The sequence below is a fragment of the Gouania willdenowi genome, chromosome 12 (genome assembly GCF_900634775.1).
Source record: "Gouania willdenowi chromosome 12, fGouWil2.1, whole genome shotgun sequence".
In the NCBI taxonomy this organism is placed as follows: domain Eukaryota; kingdom Metazoa; phylum Chordata; class Actinopteri; order Blenniiformes; family Gobiesocidae; genus Gouania; species Gouania willdenowi.
The window spans coordinates 17,308,088-17,332,624 of NC_041055.1; the positions used below are offsets into that span (position 1 = coordinate 17,308,088).

At 36.8% G+C, this 24,537-nt stretch overlaps 1 protein-coding gene across 1 annotated transcript in view; it reads right to left on the reverse strand.

Annotated features, from left to right (window-relative positions):
* The window catches only part of LOC114473278 (matrix metalloproteinase-17-like), a 97,168-nt gene extending 72,890 nt beyond the window's left edge, over positions 1 to 24,278 (reverse strand). Inside the window, exon 1 of the mRNA XM_028462796.1 lies at positions 24,141 to 24,278. Coding sequence (XP_028318597.1) covers positions 24,141 to 24,278 — 138 coding nt within the window. The remainder of the gene's footprint in view (positions 1 to 24,140) is intronic.
* Between the last annotated feature and the right edge of the window lie 259 nt (positions 24,279 to 24,537).

A 24,537-nucleotide genomic window follows, 5' to 3' on the forward strand; every position in this document is an offset into this window, starting at 1 on the left:
AATAGATTCAAATTCATATTTAGAGAGCACACAGGAAATAGTTTATCATCTGTTGTATTTTGTCAGCTTTAAAAGAGATGAAGCGAATACCAAGCTAGAAAATATGAATTGAGAGCAGGGCGACAGGCTTTTGAGGTCAGTGGACGAGAAACATAAAAACATTGCTCAACTGCATCGGTGAGCCCAAACACTAAGCTTAAAAAGCATTTGAACAGATGTGTTTTCAGCTACTGTATGCATTAAAAACAAGGAAAAGTGCAGCGCTACAGACACATAATGCTTTTTCTTCTTCCCTTTCTCCCTTGGTTGATATACTGTTTTTTTTTTTTTTCTGCAAGAGTCTTATACATTTTAGTGAGTATTGTACATAGTAGATATTCAAAGGAGTGAGCATCTGTGTCGTAATCCGCAAAATGACAAAGGCTTCATTAATGAACTGGCTAAAAACAGAGGAAACAATGCAGAACAAGTCTCCTTTGTTTTCTTCAATCGACAAGAGCCGTTAGTGCTGGGGAAAAAGTGAGTGTTGGAAGCCTTACATGTGTGTCAGACGTTGATTAATGTGGGCAAAGAAGTGAAACAGTGCTGATGCATCATTTATTAGTGGAGTGTCTGAAACAGCAGGGGTGTAGACAGAGAAGCAGTCTGTGAGAGTGGGCGAGTTTAAGGAGAGATGCGATGATGTGGGAGTGATCTGATGGGAGGGATATTTCTTTTGTCACTTAAAGTTTTGCTTTTTTATGTTGTTTTTTTTTTGGAGTGTGAGTGCATTTTGAATTGGTCTCCACTTCAAATAGTACTTTCGTTGAATTTTACATTCCACAAGACTGTTTAGGCTGGATGCTGGTCCCATTTTTACTAGACTTTACCATTTTACTTATTTCATTTAGTACTAAAACATGAATTAAGTTTATAATAGTATTACGAGCACAGTTTTCTTACGTTAACTGGGATTAATCATATTATGTAGCCCTAAAATGTTGTAAAATATTCTACAGTAGTTTTTAGCTATTACTTTTGAAATAACTAATACAGTGGCTCTCAAATATTTTTGGCTCAAGTACCCCCTTTCTCTTATTTCTGAATGCAAGTACCAGTACACCCTTCATCCAACTACAACACTTTACTCAGAATTCTGTGGAAAAAGCAACTATTGAGCATAATGATGGAATAAATGAGTGATAACACACATTTACACAAGTGTCTTTGAGTTCCTTGAAAAGCGATGTACAAAACGTATGTATTATTATTATTATTATTTATTATTTTAAATAGTCGAACTTTGTAAATTAGTGGAAATAAACAGTATTTAGTGCCCCACGAATGGATTTATTTGCATAGTTTTATAATTTACGCTCATCTCCCTCCTGGTGTGGGACCAAGACTGACCCTTGTATTTTCAGATCATGCTCTAATTAGTATAATTTATATCACAATTGTGTGTTTTTGTTGTTTTTGTATTTTTGGTGTAATTTTGTGTACTTTGTCGTCTGTTCTTTTTATTCTTCAGTATATTTGCCACTTATTTTGTGTGTTTTTGTGCTGGTAACATTTAGTATGATCAAAAAAAAAAAAAAAACCTATATATATATATATATAAAGCAAGTCTGAGATAATATCACAAAAAAATAGGAAACTAATAATACATTTTTTTACTGCACAAAACAGCGTTTTCGGTGGTACCTTTGTGTAACCATCATACATTTTTTAACTGATTTATTAATGAAATGATTCATTGCCCTCATCACTTTGCAATAGCCATTTTGTGAGTGGACAAACCTCACAGTTCATTTCAGTAATCAAAATCTCTCATTTCTCCTGAGTGTAAGATATTGTTTGTCATTGATATTCGTGCCATCTGTGCACTAAAAAGAATGAATTATAGTTCTCAGTGTGAATACGCCTCTCTTTGACTCAACCCATCTGTGATAAACACACTCACATGAGCAGTTCTGAAACTTAAAATTCAAACCTATCATCAACCACAGACTTAGAGGAGCATGAGGTTTGGCTGGGGTTCGGATTATGTTGAGCGACCTTTTTGAAATAAGCCGCTGGGGTTTTATTTTCTGGCGACGAAATGGTTCGTCAGTGACTACAGCTCAGGTGTGAGACTGAAAAGTTTTCTCTGCTCCTGAGTCCTAACCAGACTGAAGCATTGTACCATGTTTTCCAAACAACTCTCTTTGATTGTTGATGTGAATTATTATTCATGTTTTTTTTTGTTTTTTTTAACATACAATAATTATGCTAAATACCCAATATTCCTGATATACCCATAATAATATATATTCAGGTCAACTTTTTCGAAGGCTTTTTTCTGGAACAAAGAGCTTCATAACATCTGATTTTAACTTAAAGGTAGGGTAGGTGATTTTCAAAAGCTAGCCTGATTCTGAATGTAACCTCCCTGATGGTTCCACCTTTACCCCCTCCCCCCGTGCTCCGTCTCACTCACATGCATGCGCACAGCTGCTGCATAAAAGGAGCTCAGCTCATCGCTTGTATTGTGTAGAAACTTTGTTGTCTCTCGTCTCATTCAGCAGTAAGTAAACACTAAACTTTACCATTATATACAGTATGTTAAAAAAACATGACGTGACTGTCAGCGGTGGGACGCTTTCAGTGTGAGCTCGTGCATGTGAGGGATCGAGAACGCGCAAGGAGACAGAGACGTGATTGGTTAAAAAAAAAATTATTTGTTTTTTTTCCATTGGTCGAAGTTATTACAGATTTAGCTGCTACAGTGGACAGCCTTTTCTTTTTTCTTTTTTTAGAGCACATAATATCTTAACTTCTGTCAGGACATAAAGACAATTTCAACCAAAAACTTAAAAAGTGTATCTGGAGAAAATGACCTAACCTAGCTTTAATTTGAATCTAACAACACAAGCTGTACGTAAGCGATGAGATATAAACAACTTCAGGGACAGTCAGATTATCACTAAAACACAGTTTGAGAGCAAAATGCAAACATCTAAATAATAAACAAAAAATATGAATTCTCTATTTTAAATACTACAACTCATACCAAATAAATCAAATAAGCAGACACATTAGACCCCTCAATGATAAATAACTGATCAATCAATAATCTTGTATGTAATTTGTATTGCATTAAATCAGCAGTAAATCATCTTTAACCAACTACAATAAATGACTGGTTGATTTCTAATTGTAAAACATCTTGTAATTAAAACACTACTGTTAGATGTAAACTTTTGAATTTCTGCCTGAGCCAAATAAAATGTGTTTGTCTTTATCTCTTGATGAGTTCATGTTCTGTACCCTGACAATCACAAATGTCTTATCATAAAGGAAAAAACATGGCCAGCCATGTGCCAGGCCAAAGGGAGAAGAGACCAGATAACAACTACTGGATATAAAATGCTGAGAAAAACCACAATCCAGGCTGGAGGGGCCGACCCTGGGCCTGTTGGTTTCAAGGGAGATACTAAAACACGGAAACATCCGGAAACTTTACGGAGACATAGGCTACCAGAGACAAAAGCGTAAATTCTGCCCCGTACTGCATGCACAGCCTGTAATATCACCAAGTTTATCATTGTACCGGTTGTTAGAGTTATTATCCTTTACCAGGGAGCAAATAATTGTTTCTGGTTATATTGTTTTCTGGAGTTTAATCAGGGTTTATTTACCGGTGATTAGTTCAAACTGCATATTTATTTAGTTTATAAATATTATTTCATTATTGTGCATAGTTCCTGTATTGAACATATGGATAGGCTACATCTGAATGAGGTAACCTTTTAAATAATAATAATCAAAAAATAAATAATAAATAACACAACTGGTTTCCATGTGTTTCCGATCAGTAGGAACTAGTTGCCGATAAACAAAGCCCAATAAAACTCTAGAAAACAATAACCAGGAATAAATATTTGCTCCCTGGTAAATATAGTGGCTCTAACAACTGTTACAATAATAAACTTGGTGATATTACAGCCTGTACATGCAGTACGGGCCAGAATTTACTCAGTCTCTGAAATGTTTTCGAGGATTAGTATCACTCTTGGTTTCGGACAAATGTATTGGCCATTCAGAACGAGAGTCCACTTTAGACCACAGCTGTGAATTAGATGAGTGCCTGTTTTAAATAGGTAATATTGACTTGATTCATTTCTGTTTAAATTCATTGATTCCGCAAAGCAAAACCTCTACTGTGGAGTATTTTCACTCTACTCTAACAAGATATAATATAACATTCTACTGTAGTTTCATGTGAACATCTACTACCCATCATGATATCATCATTGGACCTATGACATCATCTTGGACTGTCTATTGTTAGACAATGAGCTCTGCCACAGCAGCAGCGGGTCACGTTTTGCATTAGTGCATGTGACCCCATGTGTCCCACAATACCTCCCTGTTTAGCCTTGATGAACAGCTGGTAGTCTCGAGCTTCTAACAGGAAATGAGTCCCTGGGAGACGTTTAACCTCACAACCTCACGGACACTAAGTGGCACAGCCCATTATAGTGTTTATATTGTTCCTCACTACCTCCAGGATGGGGTCAGACCCCTGGTCAGTCTTTTGAACTTTGAAAAGGTTACAAAGAAGCGCCAGGAAGGGAGAGTTGTGACTTAATCTGACAAGCAGACAACGTGGCATTAAAAAGTTTCCAGCCAGGCGAGTCTATTAATTACTTCCTATTATGGTTAAAGCTTGATCTAACCTGGTGGAGTCTGACGGAGTCTGATGCGAAGACTTTAATTATAGCTCATGAGGGATATTATACTCTTAGAGAAAAAGAAACGGAAGACAAAATATTTTCGTTGTAGCTGTCATTTTAACCCATCACTTCATGTTCCAAACGTTCCTTTGTCCTTTGGATTAATCCACCATAACTTAATTCTGCTGCACATAATTTTAAAAAAATTATATGAAAATCAAGGGATTTTGTTTTAAATGTGATACAAAAGCAATGCTAATGTACAGGCTATTATATTATTTTTGGAAAGCTACGTCTTAAAGTGTTTTTTTTTTTTTTTAATAGGGTTATGGGTTATTATTCTAATGACTATTATTACCTTAATATTATGCCTTTTACTACCGATTATTATTATTATTGTTATTATTAGCATATTAAATCTATTAAATGTCATTGCATTGAAAATGTCTATAAATAATAGTGCAGTAAAAGTGGGATTAAAGTAGAATGTGAATGACTTTTGTGAATTGTGCATGTTTGATTAAGAAAAAAAAAGAAATCTGAATAATAATATACAGTTTGTTTTAAGCTTTTTAAATCATTAACAAACGCAGGAGAATATAAAAACGGGGAGAGAGAAAAAACACCTTGTATTTGGTCATCACGCACATATTTATTTTACTCTACAAACACCTTCCTATAAAGACTATAAATCAGTCATAGCATGCAATATGTACCTGCATCAATATCAATATCTAAAGCACTTGTAAGATCTCCTCATGTTGTCGCTAATTCTGTGAGATGGGTCATTGAAGGTATTACACGTGGATGATGGAGGAGCCAAGAAATGAATGCTTGCTCCTGAAGCCTCTCTAAAGGCACTTTCTCAGTGTAAACACAATTTACCAGAGAAATGAAGGATTTAGTCTCATTTGTGAAAACAGATACGATCAAAGCAGGAGAGTATAGAGCTATGGAAAGAGGGAAGTCAGTGGAGACGTGCAGTCTGAATGGCACATTTAATCGAACAGAAAATTGGAGCGAAACTGCCATGAGTGAGAATGAATCCTCATTCGTCTGCTTTGGTGCATTTAAAATGAACATAAACCTCAGTCCTTCTCTCAGACCCTCATATTTGTGGATGCACTAACACCTGACATTGTACAAATCTTTGCTTTCTATGGCTTTCTTTGAACATCAAACAGAAACCTGAGGGGAATCATTTCATTAGATCTATTCAGCAACGGGGTTGGGTCGTACTTTGCTACATTTGCAGGTTAGTTAACAACTAATAAATAAATGGCAGCAGACTTAAACAAATTCTATTAGTGCTTTCCCATTAACCCTGCAACCGATCATATATAGTTTAACTCTACTGGTGCAGGGATAAGTGAGTGACCTACCAGGTCACAGGGTCACTAAACCCTGCACCCATTTGTCTGTAAATATCCCAGCCTTCTATTCATCTCAACAAAACACATATCTGGTCTCAGCTGCTGAGGCACAGTTGCATTGATTTGTTTCACAAAGAAAATTAAATATCTGACTAACCCAAGAACTAATTAGATGACTAACAATCTCAAGTAGATGTTTGAAATCATTTGTGGACCTTCTAATTAGTATTCTCTACATTAAAATGACAAAAAAAAGCACAATATTGATCTTTATTCTCGTCATACAGTGAAAATGTTTTCACACTACGGCTGGGCAAAAAATCGATTTTATCGAATTTGTAGATTTTGCAAATTCGAGTTTTTAAAAAAATTATAAAATTTTTTAATTATTATTTTAATCGCACTATGCTGAAATGCTAAGGGAAGAGTTTTTTTTTTTAATTTTTTATTATAATGTTATGTGGGGTTCTCAACTGGTCTCATCCTGGGAGCCACATTTTACCACGGTCATTCAATTGTGACCCAGTTTTTTTTTAGAATTCCACCAAATAAATCTCTATATTTTCCTGTGTAACATGCATTTCACAGCATGCCTGTCAAAAGAACATTTTCTTTCAAAATAAAAGACAAGTCCAACATGAGAGATATTAGGTATTAATTTATTCTTGACCAGCTGTCCGTGACCCACCCAGTACAGGTCTGCGACCTACTTTTGGGTCCCGACCCACCAGTTGAGAATCACTGTTATAGAATATGTAGTTATCTGATTTTTTTAATCAGAGAATTGAAGCTACTGTGAAGTTGCTGTTGCACTTTTGCTTAAACCTGGGTTAAAGCTTGAAATAGTTGAATGACAGACCCTCATTTACTTTTTATTTTGGGATTGTTTTATGCATTTTAACTCTTGAGGACAATCACAGCAATAAAGTTGCACTTTTGAAAATATATCTGTTTGCAGTCATTTTTAAGTGCATTTAAAAAAAAAAAAAATCAAAAATCAAATCGAAACTCAAATTTCAGACCCAAGAGCTTTTTTGCTCCACCTTGTTTAGTTCTCGGCCTGGCAGACTCGGGATTTTCTGTCAAAACCCACCCTGATCTGCTTTTCTTCAACTTTATTAATGTGATTAGTGATTATAAGGAGAAGCACAGTGAACTTTTACCGATTAATTAATGTTAATCTTTTCGGCTGTGTCAGACATCTGCAAATACTCGGACATCAGTTCATCTTATTTCTAGTGAGAAATACCTCTTAACTAGGGCTGGGCGATATGGACCAAAACTCATATCTCGATAATCTTTCTTAAAATAACAACATACGATACAAATATTGATATTTTTAATTCAAATAAAGTCAAACCAAAAAAAAAAACAATTCTGGGTTAAATTTTCTGATGCAAAATGCCATACAGGCTCATTTATTAAAAACAGCTGCACAATTTCCTCTAAAGGACAGCACGTGTGAGTGAGTTCTGTAGTGTGGCTTGTTTAGGGGAAGGTCTGGGTTTAGGACTCACTCAGCGATCCATCTAAATGTGCTTTTCATGCTATTCTGAGAAGTAGCGAAAGCAGCAACTCCTAAAACGAGTATTTTCAGACAAAATGAGCTATAACAAAACATACAGGAAATTACAATCTCGCCTATATCTATATCACCAAAATATAAAACTCAGTAAGTATATCTTGAATCTTGATATATTGCCCAGCCTTACGCTGAACATTTCTTCATTCACTTGAGAAATAAACATCTTAGTCTAAAGTAAATTCATATATTTCTGGACTTATCAATAGCTTTTAAATACAGTCAAAAATTTAGATGAACAAACATGTCAAGTTTTGAGAGTTTTGTATGTTGTGCTATGAAAGAGTTGACACTTTGCTTTTGTCTGTTAAATGTATTTAAAAATATTTTATTTTATTTTCTAAAAAGAAATCCCTCTAACTGTTCAACCCTGTCTGGAGTACAACACGATAAATAAAGATCATTTATTACTAAGTTAATAGAGAAAAGGTGAGGTTTTACACAAATACTTATGGTTAACATTTTATAAAAAAAAAAAAAAAAGAAAAGAAAAGAAAAACTAAAGTGTCATCTTATATCTGGGCCGAATCCTCTAACAGTCGGATTAAAAACAAAAAACAACAAAACCTCCTGGTATTAAATGAACTCATACAATGTACAACCAGGCTCTCTTTGTGTACTTGCAATGATCTTCCCAGCAAGATATTTTTAGCAGTATTTGGAAACATATTATATAAGAAATAAGGCAAACCACAATGGATATGTTGCACAGCACCACCTCTGCTTAAAAGATAGAAGAGAAAGAAGGCAATGAAAAGGATATAATGGATTTAGGCTTTTATATCTTGTTTGGAAGAACCACTTTAGGCAAATAATCAACAGATTAGATATATTCTTTTTTTTTTTTAAATTGTAAATAGCAAATAGCAAATAACAGCTATTTATAAAATAGTATTAATGATCCTTAACACAGCAGACCTCGGTTCTGATGATTTCAGTGGTATTTTATACTGTTCCCCTGATAAACACACAGTTTATGATTATAATTGGTGCCATTTATTTACAGTGGAAGAAAGTATCTTTAATTTTTATGAAGAAAAGAGGGATGAAGGTGGAGAGCAAAAACCAAAATCCTTAGTTTTCTATGGTGTGCCTTTGGCATGTGGGGGAAAGAAACAGCATCTGCTGATGTGGAGACACTACATCATCATGTTCTAAAGTATCTTACCCAGTGCAGATTTATCATACAACAGTTACAAAAACTAAAATGCAGAAAGAGCTATCGCTATTCAAAAAAAAAAAAAAAAAAAAAAAAAAAAAAAAAAAAAACTATTTTTGCAATCATTTTACTATTTCTGGCTCATTAGTATCTGATGATGTGGCACATGCAGCATCACTGGGAAAGTCACCACATCCTTCATTGTTTACCAGCAAAGAAACTAATATCAAAGACTGTTTCCTGAGTAAGAACTCGAAAAGCTCCAAAATAAACATCCACCAATGTTTTGCCACAACTTTAAATCCTTGAAAACAACAGAAATGTGTTGAGAAGTTACTTTGGCAGTGTTTTTTGGGGGCAAACACAAGAAATCACAGTAAGAATGAAGGAAAAAAAAAACAACCTTCCTTGCATTTTTATACAGGACTTCACATCCCACAATGCAATGCATGAAACAGCGTCAATAACCCAAGTAACTTTCAAGTGCCAATTTCAACCTTCTACATTGTTTTTTTTTTTTACAAATAATAGTCATCGATTTATTGATTTATGTGTCTTCATCTGATATAAAATTATCATCTTCCGCAGATTTAAGTTTCAAGACTCTTAGTAAACTTGATCTATTTGAGTAAGTAGTTATAAGAAAACAATGTGGCATGAGCAAAAACATTTCTACTTTTCTGTTTTGCAAGCACATGGTACAGTGACGCACCAACGTGCACTAACTCATGCACACACATTTTGTAGACACGATATGCACATAATGGGCAATAAATCAGAATGCATGTACGTTTAGGAATAGGGATGTAACGATTAATCGTAAGGCAGTTAAAAATCGATTCATAGGTATAACGATTCACATCGATGCTGTGAAAATTGAATCGCAGTCCTTTTTTTAACCAGAAGTGTTGGCGGCGAGCGAAATCTGCTAATACTTTCTTTCTGGCCGCCTTCTACTCCTAAACATATTCATAAATGATTCCTTACCCCTTTAGCACCGAAAGAATATCTGTAATATTACGTGAATATCTGTAAAAGTCACGTTTTTCTATTAGCTCTGTCTGCTAGCATAGCATCTCTTCTTCACTGCAAAATATCTGCATGCCAACCGACCACTGGGATACGGAAATCGCAAAATGGTGTTCCAGCTCAAAGAGAATGTTTAGCACAGCTGGCAAGATTGCTACTCCAGAGAGGTCCTGCTTTACGACCCACAAGGTCAACATGTTGGTGTTCCTTGCTTGGTATCTGCCAAACTAAAGTCGCTACAGATTTGCTTCTGGCCTGTTAAGACATCTGCTTTTCTGCAAGTGTTATATTGTGACTTTGCACTTTTTGTTTACAAAGGTTCTAACTGGATAGGAAGTGTTACCTATTAAGGAATGTACAACTATACTATATACCACTGTGCCTCAATGTTTAATATTTATTACAAGTGCAATTTTGTTTGTTGAGACTTGATAAACCATTTTATTTATTGCTTTGGTTGTGTGTGTGTTTTTTTTTTTTCCTTAACAGAGACAGGGTCTATTTTATTGTTTTTGTTTGTGATTTTTATTAAAGTGCATTTTTTTGCTAACAGAGACTGAGAGTCCATTTTAATTTTATTGTTTGTTTTATTTGTATAGGATCTTTAAAGGTTCTTGACATCCCAATTACAATGGTAAAAAATACTAATGAGAAATACAAGTCGATTGCATTTGAAAGGATGTACTTGCATTATTATATGTTATCATTATTTAAGTGGTTAATTTAGTCAAAAAAAATGTCAATTTTCACTCTTTTCTTGCCACATTTTTTGCCACTTATAGACCATTTTTGGCCACCTGTTACCATGTCTGCCTCCACTCGCTCGTTAAAACAAAAAAAAACAAACGTTGCGGACCGGACCGGCGTGCTGGGACGATGCCCGATATGCCAGATGGCCTGTGAGTTAATATTTTTACTGGTTGTTATTTTTTTGTTTGACAAAATATTAACTAAATACAGTCCTTGCACCATTCCATTAAATTTTGAAGGGGATCTGGATCAATATACAGATAATGGATCAGTTTAAAATAATCATCAAAAATTCATATCTCAATTTGTAATCAGCTGATCTTTACAAAAGTTGGCTCAGTCATGACGGGCTGGTTCCTCACTTTACCACACGGGGTTTCTACCTGACAAATATTGTGCATTTCATTGCGATCTTCCCCATACATTTCAACCTACTGTATGGTTATGGAGATGGAAATTTCTTCCAAGCCTTAAAAAGTGTGAATGATCATGGTACCATGATCAGGATCACTGATCCAATAACTGCAAATATCTAGCAAAGAGGATATTTTTCATATAATTAATATGTAACAGTTAGTTTTTTCTATGCCTATTTAATAAATTGAAGAATACTGAAATGTTCTAAATGTCTCTCCAGAGTATCCACAATATTGGTATAGGAGATTTTATGTCAATGATTATTTCAGCCTAATGCCTAATTCGCTCCATTTTCTTCAAGGCCACAGAGGTTCCCTAGTGTCACCTCTTTCTATATCCAAACTCAATAAGCCCTGCATAGTTTTACCATGAGCACATTTCAGCAAAAGCAGTTCTACATGATCAGATGAGTGCAAAGCAATCCAGTATACAGACAACCTCAACCTGCACTCAGCAATGGGAGATTGCATTTTTTTCCTTAAAGACAACAAAGTGAATACAGTTCTGCATGAGCACACACCCGTGTGTAAGAAGGAAAAGTAGTGTTTCATAGAAAAAAGCATTACAAATCGAGACATGGATGAATTATGATTTTTGACTGAATGGATAATGGAAGATTTTAACCAAAATGTCTTAAAGATGTCAGCATGAGATTAAAAACCAAAAAAAAAAAAATACAAAAACTGGCAAGTCAAATTATGCAAGACCCCTGTGACTGCGAAGGCCTAAATTTAACAGGCATGAGTTTCAGTGAATGAAAAAGCTCCCGAAACCTCTTTTGAAGTTCTTTCCTCTGTGGGCGGTAATGTGGTGTGGCATGGAGCCAAAGCCCAACAGGCGCAAGGATTGAATGAAACTTGGCCAGCGTCCCTTGATGGTAAGGATAAAGCAGCGGAGAGGGCCGTAAAGTTAAACACAAACAGCCGCACTAACATTGCTGATTCCTCTCATCTATCCCACAGTTAATCCAAACCTTGCTTCTGTTTGTTAACCTTTGTTTTTTTGTTGTATTTTGGTTAACCTGTGTCTTGTCTCTGCGTGAGTCACACTGACATTTTGTGTACATTTCAGAACGCATGAATGCTTGGAAGCAACTGTAAAGGCCAGCTGTTGTATGCATTTAAAAATCCATTTTCTATGGAGAATTTATGTGACCCTCCAGATTAGCTGACAAGGATTATATAAACTCCAGTCCCACTGTATGCAGGGTGGGAAAACTTTTTTCAGCACATCACTCAGTATTGCCCTGGGTGACCATTCTTCGTGTTACGTGTACATTTTGCATTTGTTTTGCTTCACTTAAAGAAATTTCAAATGGCATCACAGAAAAAGGTCATTCAAAATAACAGAGCATTTTTCTGTCAAAATAATAGCTAATCAATGTCACCAGTAAATTACTTCTCATCTTTGTGACCTTTACGGATATGAAAATATTAATCCGATCAACAGTAGAGAAACAGTACCTACTTATGCATTTGCTTAAAGGAAAATAATTAAGAGTTAGAAACTGCATTGAACGTTTAAAGCAGTAGGAGGGGCCATTGTTGAACACTTTACAGGCTTTATCCTCTTAAGAATGTTAACACCTTTTAGATGTTTAAGTCCAGCTTAAGTTTCCACTGACAGCAGGGTGGGGGTCAATTACATTTTTCAATTCTAATTACGTTTTCAATTCAATTATGATTATGATAACCAGCATTTTTTCCAATTGCAAATAAATTAAAATGATTATTTTTCCCCTGGAAATCAATTACAATTATGCTCTCAATTACTTAAAGGCACACTGTAACTTTTGGCCACTAGGGGCGCTAGACCGGTAACTTTTACGCAAGCACCCTAGTGGTCACAAGCGCCACAGCACTGTTGCAAAAATCAACAAACAGTCAGTCGGGCCAGCCTCCCTTGTCTTTTGATTGTGTATGCACATAGTTGATCGGTAACTTTGGAATACGGATTGGCTCTAAGAGCTGGGGTGCGAAGCGGGGCGGGGCTTGCACCGTGGCTACAGTCTATTGGCTGGAGGAGCAACCGCCTCTGCCGCACTCTTCTCTCCGCCACTGGATACCCGGTGCTCAGCCATGCTCAGTCGTCAACCCCATTCGCCAAGGGTCGTCACGGCAGCCGGGGTCGGGGCGCGCACGCCGGGTCGCCCGTCCCCTTCGACCTCCTTACTAAAGAATCCACATTTAACTGAAATGTCGCGGCGATTAGTGCACCCATTAACCCAACACAAAACCACCATATTGTGCTCTTTTGGCTGTAAACAGAAGCTAAAACTCGGGTTGCGAAATGCCCGTATGTTGTGACGTCACGTTGGAACTATATATATCTGAGCCTGTGGTCACGTGACTGCCGTAAAGTGAAACGTTCTTCAGGCATTCTCCAGGTCACGTGACCTGGCCAAAGATGGTTCGTCTCCAGGGGAATGCTCCGAGCGGGCGAGGGAAGCCCCGCTCGGAGCATTGATACTGTCAAGCGCTGTATATTTGCCTGAGGAATTATTTAAAATAACTCATATGGGTCAATTCTTTAGGTCAAAAAGTCCACGGTGTGCCTTTAAGTTCAATTACAGTTTCACTAACTTTTATTTATATAGCAATTATATAGTGATTGTATGCAGTTTTTTTTTAATGTGTGTACAATGTTATTTTAGCATCTTCACATTTAAATGTTGGTGCATTGATTATAAAATGTAATGTAAAAGCCCAACTAGTGAAAAGAAATGGAATTTAGCAAAATCTAAAAACTCTTTGTACAAAACATCAGTTACATTCACAGTATTGTTTCTCTGTAAAATTTTATTGTCCCTATTAAAAGAAAAAAAAAAAAATTATATCCTAACTCTAACCCGCTAACCTTTCTAACCCTTATTACCACCTCTATGGGTGTGAAGATTCACTCAGAGATAGGGATGTAACGATTAATCGTAAGGCAGTTAAAAATTGATTCATAGGTATCACGATGCACAATTTCACGATACCCAGAAGTGTTGGCTGCGGACGGAATCTGCTAATACTTTCTTTCTGGCCGCCTTCTACTTTTAAATATGTTCATAAATGATTCCTTACCCCTTTGGCACCGAAAAATATCTGTAATATTACGTGAATATCTGTAAAAGTCACGTTTTTCTATTAGCTCTGTCTGCTAGCATAGCATATCTTCTTCACTGCAAGATATCTGCATGCCAACCAACCACTGGATTACCAGCGCCCTCTGCTGGTCCATACAAATATCTGACCTAAATACAGTGAAATGACTTTTTTTTAATTTTTTTTTTTAAGTCCAATTGTTAAGGCACAAAATACATTTTCAGTTGCACTTTTAAAAAGAAAAGGAACAATTACGCAGTTTTGCATTGTTTACTATAGAACCAGAATTTAAATTAATAGGCTTCTTCTTCATTTGTATTATTCCTTTATTTATTTCATTCAAGATTTATTTTTTGTTAAATTGCATTGTTTTGAATAGTTTATCAGGGGATTTTTTTTGACAATGAAAAATAAAAGCAAAACAGTATAGTTTTTTATAGTTTTTTTTCCCCCAAAAAATAAAGGAATATTTTTCAGTCATCATTTTTCTACAGTCCCATTTTGTAAAATAAATCTTGAGAGAATCGTATCGTGAACCCAGTATCGTGAATCGAATCGTATGGGGAGTTGAGTGAATCGTTACATCCCTACTCAGAGATAGTATCAGTAACAATTACTACATACGTGTAAGCCAAAGACCTGTTTTGCATTTAATTAAATTGCAATTGACAGTTTTTATTGAATTTCCATGGTAATTACGATTACAAAGTAAATTATCCCAACTCAATTACAATTAAGTTACGATTACAACAGTAACAGATGTTTAAAATTCCGATTATGATTACGCCATAATTGTCAGTTATTATCAACTACGTGATTACAATTATAAGTGACCCCAACCCTGATTGACAGTAATGACCTACATGTTAGCATGATGTCATCTAGCAGGCATTAAAGATCAATCTAGCATAATTCTATTGAAAAGAATTGGCAACAGTGGGAGGGACATGACACATACTGCTATATAGATCTATACAAAGACATCTCTAGCTCTAGCTTAGGAATGAGCAGCTGGTGTGTCTATAGAATGTGTGCACATGATAAAAATACACACAGACCATGAACACACTTGCATTAATGTCTACATCAGTGTGTGCCCCTATTTTCAAGGCGCGAAACAGAACGGCACTATTCTGAATAGTCATCCATGTAAAAAAGAAAAAAAAGGCTGCAGACATCCAATGAAGTCAAATAAGCTAAGTGCTACTTAGAACTCTGCTCACTGTCTCTCATTAACTTGATAGAGAGTTGTGTATCAACACTGAGTTTGATGAAAGCAGGTCTAATTGCCAGTGATAGTTGGACGGAGACGTGGCTTATCTCCATCCTCCTCTCAATCTCTCCATTTTAATTTTCTTTAACCCTCAGAGAGACACAAACACAGAACAGTCTTTGATTTTGATTTTGATTTTACCAGGTTATTCACTGAGAACCAGTGCTCATGTACAGTGTCGACCTGGACCTTGAAGTTCACTCCAAAGAAGAAAAGCAATCACCCCTTCCACTCACATTTCCTTCAGACCTTCCATCAACTACACTCTTACTCAACGAATGGCAACTACATTTCAGAGACAAACACTGAGATCACCGCTTTGACAGAACTCGACACGCACGCACGCACGCACACCACAAAAAAGGCATTCATAAACAAGATTTACTACTAGATAAAATGGACATCCAAACACACACAAAACCACATGCATTACCATTCTGCCAGATTCTGCAAGCCATTTCAAAACAACTTTGTTGTTGCCTTTAGTTTCCTTGATCATGCTATTCAAGCTGAGTACAGGCAGTTCAGCTGGCAAGGCTATAGATTATTTTGGGCCACAGCACACGATCCAGCGCTACACCAAAAACCACGGTAATTACAACATCTCCTTGGGCCTTTGAATAGCAATGGCAACCAAAAACCTTGATCTGGTAAAAGACAAGAAAAAAAGGCATGGCTTCTTGAGTCAAAATAAACCCATCCACATGGAGTTGATTTGAGGTTTTCTATACGGGGAGAACAGCAGTGGGCTTGCACAAGTAATGGAAGCAGTACAAGTCATTGGAAAAAGGCCATCGCGTGCAGATATATTGCGGAAAACAGCACTCATTTGACCACATTATTAAATTCATCGATACTATAAAAAATATGACCAGAATAGACAAAGTGCTGGCCCAAGAACACAAAGGGAAAAGAGGCAACCCATATAAACATATAGCCACATAGGCCTGCTTTTTGAATCAAAGACATAACCTAAACTCAAAGAAGAACTCTTTTGATAAACAACTTTCCTCGTACTGTTACACAAACTCAGAGCACACAGCATGAGGACTTTAGGTCACAGTAGCAGACAGGAAATAATTTGCCTATGAGACTGCACAAGTCAAGACAAGACATACAATCTATGAGTTGATTGCGTTGCAGCCAATAAAATATTTCCTAATCAACAAGCGCTACTGTCAATACCATCAAGGCTCAGTCTTGCCGAACCTCTCTTGTATTTTGCTGACATCAAACATCCTACGGGAGTGAGGCCGCTTTCCCTCTTTACTCATATATTACTATGCCAAAAGGAAGCTTTTAAGAATCTGTGGTTCTTCCCTTCCTTGCTGAACTGGGCACATAGGACACTATTACAAATGCCACAGTGCACAGAATCTTGAATGTCCCACAAGAACTTTTGAACTGAGAGAACTAGGAATTGCTTGAGGATTTCAGTAGGATCCCTCTTTTCAAGCAAAGATGAGAATGCATTCGTAAATCACAGGAAACAGTCTTTTGAGCTCTTTGTCAATCTCCCACAATGATATATTCCATCCTGTCAAGTAGCAATCTCCCTCTTAAGATGGAGTGCAGTTGTCGTGTATATGAGCTGGGTAATGCAAAGGTTCTAGCATAAAGGTCACAGTGAGGGGGAAGTTGACTAATGTTGCTAGAAGCGTAACAAAAAAATCAGCATGACGCTACAGAGAAATGGAAGGAAACTTCGAAATCATTGCTTGAAATTTGATATACAGTATCCTTATTTCTATCTTGTTTGTTTTAATGTACAATAGATGATCCTTGCTGGTAACCTCCCACAGTGTTTTCAATCAATTCCATCCAGTTTTTCGTCTCAGTTCCGTGGCTCTTGGGTTCAATCAGAAAGCTCAGGATGATTTCTGTTATCTGATGTGGGAGAAGAATATAAAAGTAAGAAGAGAGAAAAATTGACGGGACGGAATATAATACCAGTCAAAAGTTAGCTCGTGAAAGGCAAAGAAAGGGCTCAAGAGAGTTTTTAGGAGTAAAAGGTCTCGCGGGGGGAGATGAAGGGGGAAGTTGCAAGAGCGGAGGGTGGATGATGATGTCTAGTACCAAGCTTTTTTTTCTTCCTTTTTTCTCTCCACTAAGTGAACCCAAAGGCCAGATGGTATTTCCATCAAAGAAATTAAAAGGCAAAATGAGAGAGACTTACTGGCAGGGTGTGGTTAACCCATCAACAATACTCCACAGGCTTAATTTATTTTTTATTTTTTTTACAACACAGAAGACAATTACCCTATTTGCTTTTAAAGAGATGTTAGAACATTCTTTAAGTCTGAACCAAATGAAGTTACAATTAGACTACTTTCATTAGCTGTGGGGTCGCTGGCTTCCCCCTCCTCCAAGAATGCTGCTATAGCTAATGGAAAACTATTTCTGCAGAGAAATTGCTCTCAGTGACCCCCCCAATCAGTACTACAGCAGAAAACAGCCATTGTGAGTAATTTATTATTATGAGGGGGAAACATTACCCTGATTATAATGTAGCTGTTGTATAGTAATTCACTCAAATGCTTAAATTGCTAGCTGGCACAGCACACTGGGTAAAGATAAGAGCATAGCTGGAGAGGAGATGCCTCAAAGCCGTGCTTAAGTTTGTGATGCAGCTAATTGCTGTCACTTTGTGCGCTTACAAAGACAGAAGGATACTTTCAAGCTCAACTGAGAGCCAAACTATGATTGCAAAAAGACATTGGAACAGCTGATCTGCAGGAGCCAGCTCTGTAGGTTTAAGGCTGACTCCATGGAGGGAGTCCCATAGGTGTAGCAACTAGCTTGCATGCACACAACAGGAATACCACTGAAGAAGCCACTGAAATGCAATTATCCACCTGTCCTTAACAGCTGAGGACCATTTCATCAATGCAAGGGCAGTCTAGTTTGAAAGCTAATCAGACGGCCGCAAGGGAGGAGGGCGCTCATCTGTCTGGATGCTTATCCTATTCCCACGAGGACGCCAAAACCTTTTTTGAGGGAAATCAACAACCTGAGACACAAGCCTTTCTCAGTTTCTGGTGAGATTCACATCACACAGATTGTTGAGCCTGAGCAACTAACATCTAACAGGAGCTCAAATGATGGGTCAATAAATCAATGACTCATTCGAGAAAAAATATTCAGCAGCTTTTGAGAATTCATTCGCCTGGCAACTGGGGAAGACCTCTGCAGGTTTAGAAGTTGTATTTATTGCAAACAAGAGGTTTAATTACAGCTGACACCCCAGATAATGCTTTAGTATATAAAAGCGTAGTTTATGCCTCTTACATCAATGCATTGAACATTTACTCCAAAAAGAAATAAAAAAAGGTCAAAATTACCATTAAAAGTTTGTGTCAACAGTAAGACGAAGATAAAAAAAACAGCTATTTTGGCCTTTATCCTTTCTTTTTAGAATATTGAATATTAAAATATTGGGGCGAGCAGTTTTAAAGGTTTTGTTTAAATAAACGTTATACATAATTGTGTAACGCATTGGTTTGACAAAATGGTTTTGAATATTGAAGCAAAAATGAAATCCCTAAGCAACGTTTTCTTTAGAATGAGCACATTCTTGATCTTGGACATAAAGAGCCTGTACTACAAAGCTGGATTTCCTCTTATCACAATAACTTTACAGATGTATTCTGTGTGTGCTGTAATATAACGCTAGTTAACTTCTTACCAGGGTAAATCACCATGGTAACTTATGCTGAACAGCTAACCTGGTCGGGAATAGGTTTTGTTCAGGCGAACAGATCAGCAAGTACAAAAACCCTGACTCCTGACCAATCGGTTCTCTTGTAAAATGACCTGGCAAAGAATGGGCTGGTGATTCTCTGTAGACATTGTGTATCTGATCTGACAGGAGAGAAAGAATGTGGATGGGTGCAATCCTTTCCATTTACCTGATGACATCCTATAGGAAATATATAGATTTATAGATCTAATGGACCTAATGGAGCCTTGTTCATTCTTACATCCATTTGCGCATTTTGCAATGCCGAGATCCTCAGTCCTGTAAGATAATACAACCAGGTTGTATAAAATAAAAATGTAGGTTTACTGAACACAGCATCAGAGCCACATACTGCACCCAAAATGAGGCGAACACAACACATACAAACATGTTTTTATGCATAAATAAATTGATTTTATATCGCCTATTGCCATTTTGAAAAAAAAAAATATTGAAATATGAATATTGATCACATAGGCCTAATGTAACCAAAGCAGTAACACATTGTCTTGAGAAGGATATGATTGTCCAAACTGTGGGAAATGAGGGGTTCAAAAAGCTGCTCAAAGTAGGATTTTCTCAAGAATTTTGAGGATTACCACAAAAACAAACGGATATCACTAGATTGATATGGTGCCTTGTTATGTAGAAAGTATTGCTAATGCTATGCCACTTTTGTTAAACAAAGTTAAAAAAAAAAAAAAAAAAAAAAAAAAAAAAACTGACTAAAATTGTTGTTTGATGTTAATTGTACTTGGAACCAGTTTAATATATTTCTCACATTTTTTTTTTTTTTTTAAATATTTGAAAATTACCCTGACTTAAATGATCTTTTATCCCCTTTTCATTTAGGGCAATGATTTTAGGTATCTTAATTGGTTTGTTTTATCAGTAAATAACTTTCAAATAGTCTAAATGATCTGAATTGTGATCGTGATTTTACAAACAAAAAAATTGATATGATTTTTTTTTCCCATATCGCCCTCCCCTAGTTGTACCTGTATGCTTTGAAAGCTACAGCGGCTGAGAAAAACCAGTGCAACGGCATAAAATGATGAAGGGTCAACATAAAAACATGATGGCTTTAATATAATGTCCACCTTCAGGAAGAGAAGTGAACAAGGCTAAAACTGGGAGTTCTCCACATTGTTTTTCTTTTTCCAGTAACAAAATGTGAAACCCAAGTACTTGCTCTTACAATCAAGGAAACCTCCAAATTTGATGCTCTTAATCAGAGCATCAGCAAACATATCCAGTCAAGTAGCCAATTGAAAATCATAACATTTATTTCCCAAAGCTGTGAAAAAAAGGGCAAAACATGGCTGTATACCTGTGTATTTAAGAAGATAAATCATATCCAGAAAGTTTATGTGCGACCTTAGAACTGCCTGTGCAATGCAAAGACTTACAATGAACAAAAATATAAACGCCACACTTTTGAACTGAACTGAAAGATCTACAACGGTTTCTATATTCACAAAATACCTGTTTCTCACAAATCTTGTTTACAAATCTGTCTAAATCTGTGTTAGTGAGCACTTCTCCTTTGTAGAGATAATCCATCTCACCTCACAGGTGTGGCATATCAAGATGGTTAGTAGACAACATGAAAATTGCACAGGTGTGCCTTAGGCTGGTCACAATAAAAAGCCACTCTAAAATGTTTGGTTTAATCGCACAGCGCAATGCCACAGATGTAGCAAGTTCTGAGAGTGTGTGCAATTGGCATGCTGACTGCAGGAATGTCCACCAGAGCTGTTGCCCGTGAAATGAATGTTCATTTCTCTACCATAAGCCATCTCCAAAGATGTTTCAGAGAATTTGGCAGTACATCCAACCGGCCACACAACCGCAGACCACGTGTAACCACACCAGCCCAGGACCTCCACATCCAGCATGTTCACCTCCATGATCGTCTGAGATCAGCCACCCGGACAGCTGTTGCAACAATCGGTTTGCATAACCAAAGAATTTCTGCACAAACTGTCAGAAACCATCTCAGGGAAGCTCATCTGCATGCATTTTCGTCTTCATCAAGATCTCGACATGACCTGCAGTTTATCGTCGTAACCTACTTGAGTGGGCAAATGCTCACATTCGATGGCGTCTGGCACGTTGGAGAGGTGTTCTCTTCACGGATTAATCCCGGATTTCACTATTCAGGGCACATGGCAGACACCGTGTGAGGCGTTGTGTGGGTGAGAGGTTTGCTGATGTCAACGTTGTGGATTGAGTGGCCCATGGTAGCGGTGGGGTTATGGTCTAGGCAGGCGTATATTATGGACAACAAACACAAGTGCATTTTATTGATGGCATTTTGAATGCACAGAGATACTGTGACAAGATCCTGAGGCCCATTGATGTGCCATTCATCCGCAACCATCACCTCATCTTGCAGCATGATAATGCACGGCCCCATGCTGCAAGGATCTATACACAATTCCTGGAAGCTAAAAACATTCCAGGTCGTGAATGGCCAGCGTACTCACCGGACATGTCACCCATTGAGCATGTTTGGGATGCTCTGAATCGGCGTATATGACAGCGTGTTCCACTTTCTGCCAATATCGAGCAAGTTGGCACAGCCATTGAAGGAGTGGACCAACATTCCACAGGCTACAATCAACACCCTGATCTACTTTATGCCAAAGAAATGTTTCACTGTGTGAAGCAAATGGTCACACCAGATAGTGACTGGTTTTCTGACCCCCCCCCCCAGACCGCCCCAATAAAGCAAAACTGCGCATTTCAGGGTGGCCTTTTATTGTGGCCAGCCTAAGACACACCTGTGCAATAATCATGCTGTCTAATCATCTTCTTGATATGCCACACCTACTGTATGAGGTGGGATGGATTATCTATGCAAAGGAGAAGTGCTCACTAACACTAAATCACTAACAATATTTTAGAGAAATAGGTCTTTAGTGTTTATAGAAAATGTTTTAAATCTTTGAGTTCAGCTCATGAAAAATGGGAGCAAAAACAAAAGTGTCGCATTTATATTTTTGTTCAGTGTAGTTAACAGAATGACGGCTTAATATTTTTTGGCAATCTTCCCTGAAATAAAAGCGTGATGCAACGCATGTAATGGTTGGAAGCCAAAGGTAGCGAGAAGTACTTTAAAAAAACAGACTAATGAATAGAAAAATGAATGAAGCTTTCAAAAAAAAAAAAAAAAAATGTTTTTTTTTTTGTTTCATTATGTAAGTCACCATGTACATTCTGACTTTGCAATGTCAACTTGAAACCTAATTAAAATGATTATTTTCCAATTATCAGGTTACAAAATTTTTATGAATGGTTGATAATGTCTACTTTAATTTTATTGTATGTGCTGATAGGTAGAGTTAATAACTTTCTTTCTTTAACCTATATTGCTTGAGGTCCAGATTTCCAGAACTGTGTGCACCATCATCTAATTTCACTTTTGACCTCTTATTAAAACCCCTATTTTCTGATTGTGGGTACAACTCCTTGCAGAACAAATACAAGAAACACTTGAAGGCTCAGGTTGGTGAGATGGCTTAACACAACCCTGGATGTGGGTCAGACTCCTGTTTATCATTCTGACATTTGTAAATATTTTAGGGTTAAGGCCATTCAACGAAGTTGTGTTGATGTTTATAATACTGTCAAACCCTAATGAATAAAGAGGACAAGGAGAGTACGATCACACAGTATCACGCCTATGTACGAAACAAGATGCATCTCATCACATATTCACAAGATGCATCTTCGAGCATATATGTATGGTATCGCAAGATTTGTTTTAAATCCACAGAATCTTCTACATATCAAAAATGTATGGGTTTTTTTTGTTTTTGTTTTTTTAAATTACTATTAAGTTGGAAAAGTCATACCCAAAGTAAGTATGTAGCTATGTCCAGATTTAAAGTCGATTAAAAGCAAGGTTATTTTTCCAAATGCAATATTTCGGGTCTTTTTTCTTTTCCAAATACGTATATTGTATCGTTATCATGAGCCTAATATCGTCTGTCGTGAACTCTCTGTAACAGTGTTGTGTATTAATGTGAGCTTTTTTTTTTTACACATCAAGATGCAGTGTCTCATGTTCTCCCATATTTCCTCCAGATTCAGAATCAGAATCAACTTTATTGACCAAGAGTGTATGAATACACACGAGGAATTTGTCTTGGTGACCTGTGCTCTCTCAGATAGTGTAACATTAAATAATAACAATCAACTAGAATAAAGAAAAATAAATAAAAAAATAAGTATAAACATAAATAAAAGAATAGTTAGACTAATATGTGCAAACTAAAGATAATAATAATAATAATAATAATAATAATAATAATAATAATAATAATAATAATGAAATAAAATAAAAATACAATGATAATAATAAGATTGACTGAGAACCTATTAAAGGTGTGCTGTGCCTTGTGTCCCTTGTAGGCTGGAATATGATACGCCTACATCACATGGTCATCCTGAAAAGAATAAGCAAGGACGTTTATTGTCTGATATTTTCAAATTTAACTTTTTTTTTTGTTGTAAATAATTGATTTTACAAGTTTAAAAAGCCTCTTTTTAAAGTCAGCAGTAATTAGGGTGACTTTTAATGAGCCACTGAAGTACAGATGTCTTTCATAGTTGCGTCTGGAAGAAGAAATAACATCTTATGGGCTTAGGTTGTCACCCTGCTGGAGGAAAGGGTTGTTTGCCATTCATCAGTGTGGGATATATACACAATGTCAGCAAGCTGTGGAGGAGGTCATTATTCTGCCAAGGCAAATACATTTACATTTATTTATTGGACACATTACAGGAACTACCTGATCACTGCTTGGGACAGCAGCTTCTTACTCACTTCTTCCTTCATCTCATCCAAAAATGTAACACGCTCCACTGAAGCTTTGGTAGAAGATACATCAAAAGCAGAGACATGTAATAAGAAACTGCTAAAAAATGATAATAAAGTACCAGAACTTATTTCTGCTCATATAAACAAGTTGCAGTGTGGGAAAATCTGTCACAAAAAAAAAAAAAAAAGGGGTGTCAAACTTACCACCCCCATGTCCAGCTGTTCGGTGGTCTGAGAGGGAGCTGCTTGGCTCAAAGGCAGGAGGCACACGAGGATGTGCACCATCAGTAGCATTTCAAGAAGAAAATCCCTTATCCACTTGGAGAGAAGCATGACGAACATGATGCACCTTCAACACAGCAGGCTCACACGCGGAGCCTGGCTGCTTCATCTGCTGTGGAACGAATCCGGTTAAGTGTTCACCTCACTGTGGTGCGCAAGCACATAAAACACATGAACCCCAGCACAGATAGGGACGATCAAGCTTTTCAAGTTTCCTACAGGAATGGAAATCAAGTTTTGTTTTTTTGTTTTTCTCCCTCTCTGTCTTTTTGTTACTGATGAAAGAGTATGTGATCTTAAGTAAAAAAAATAAAAAAAA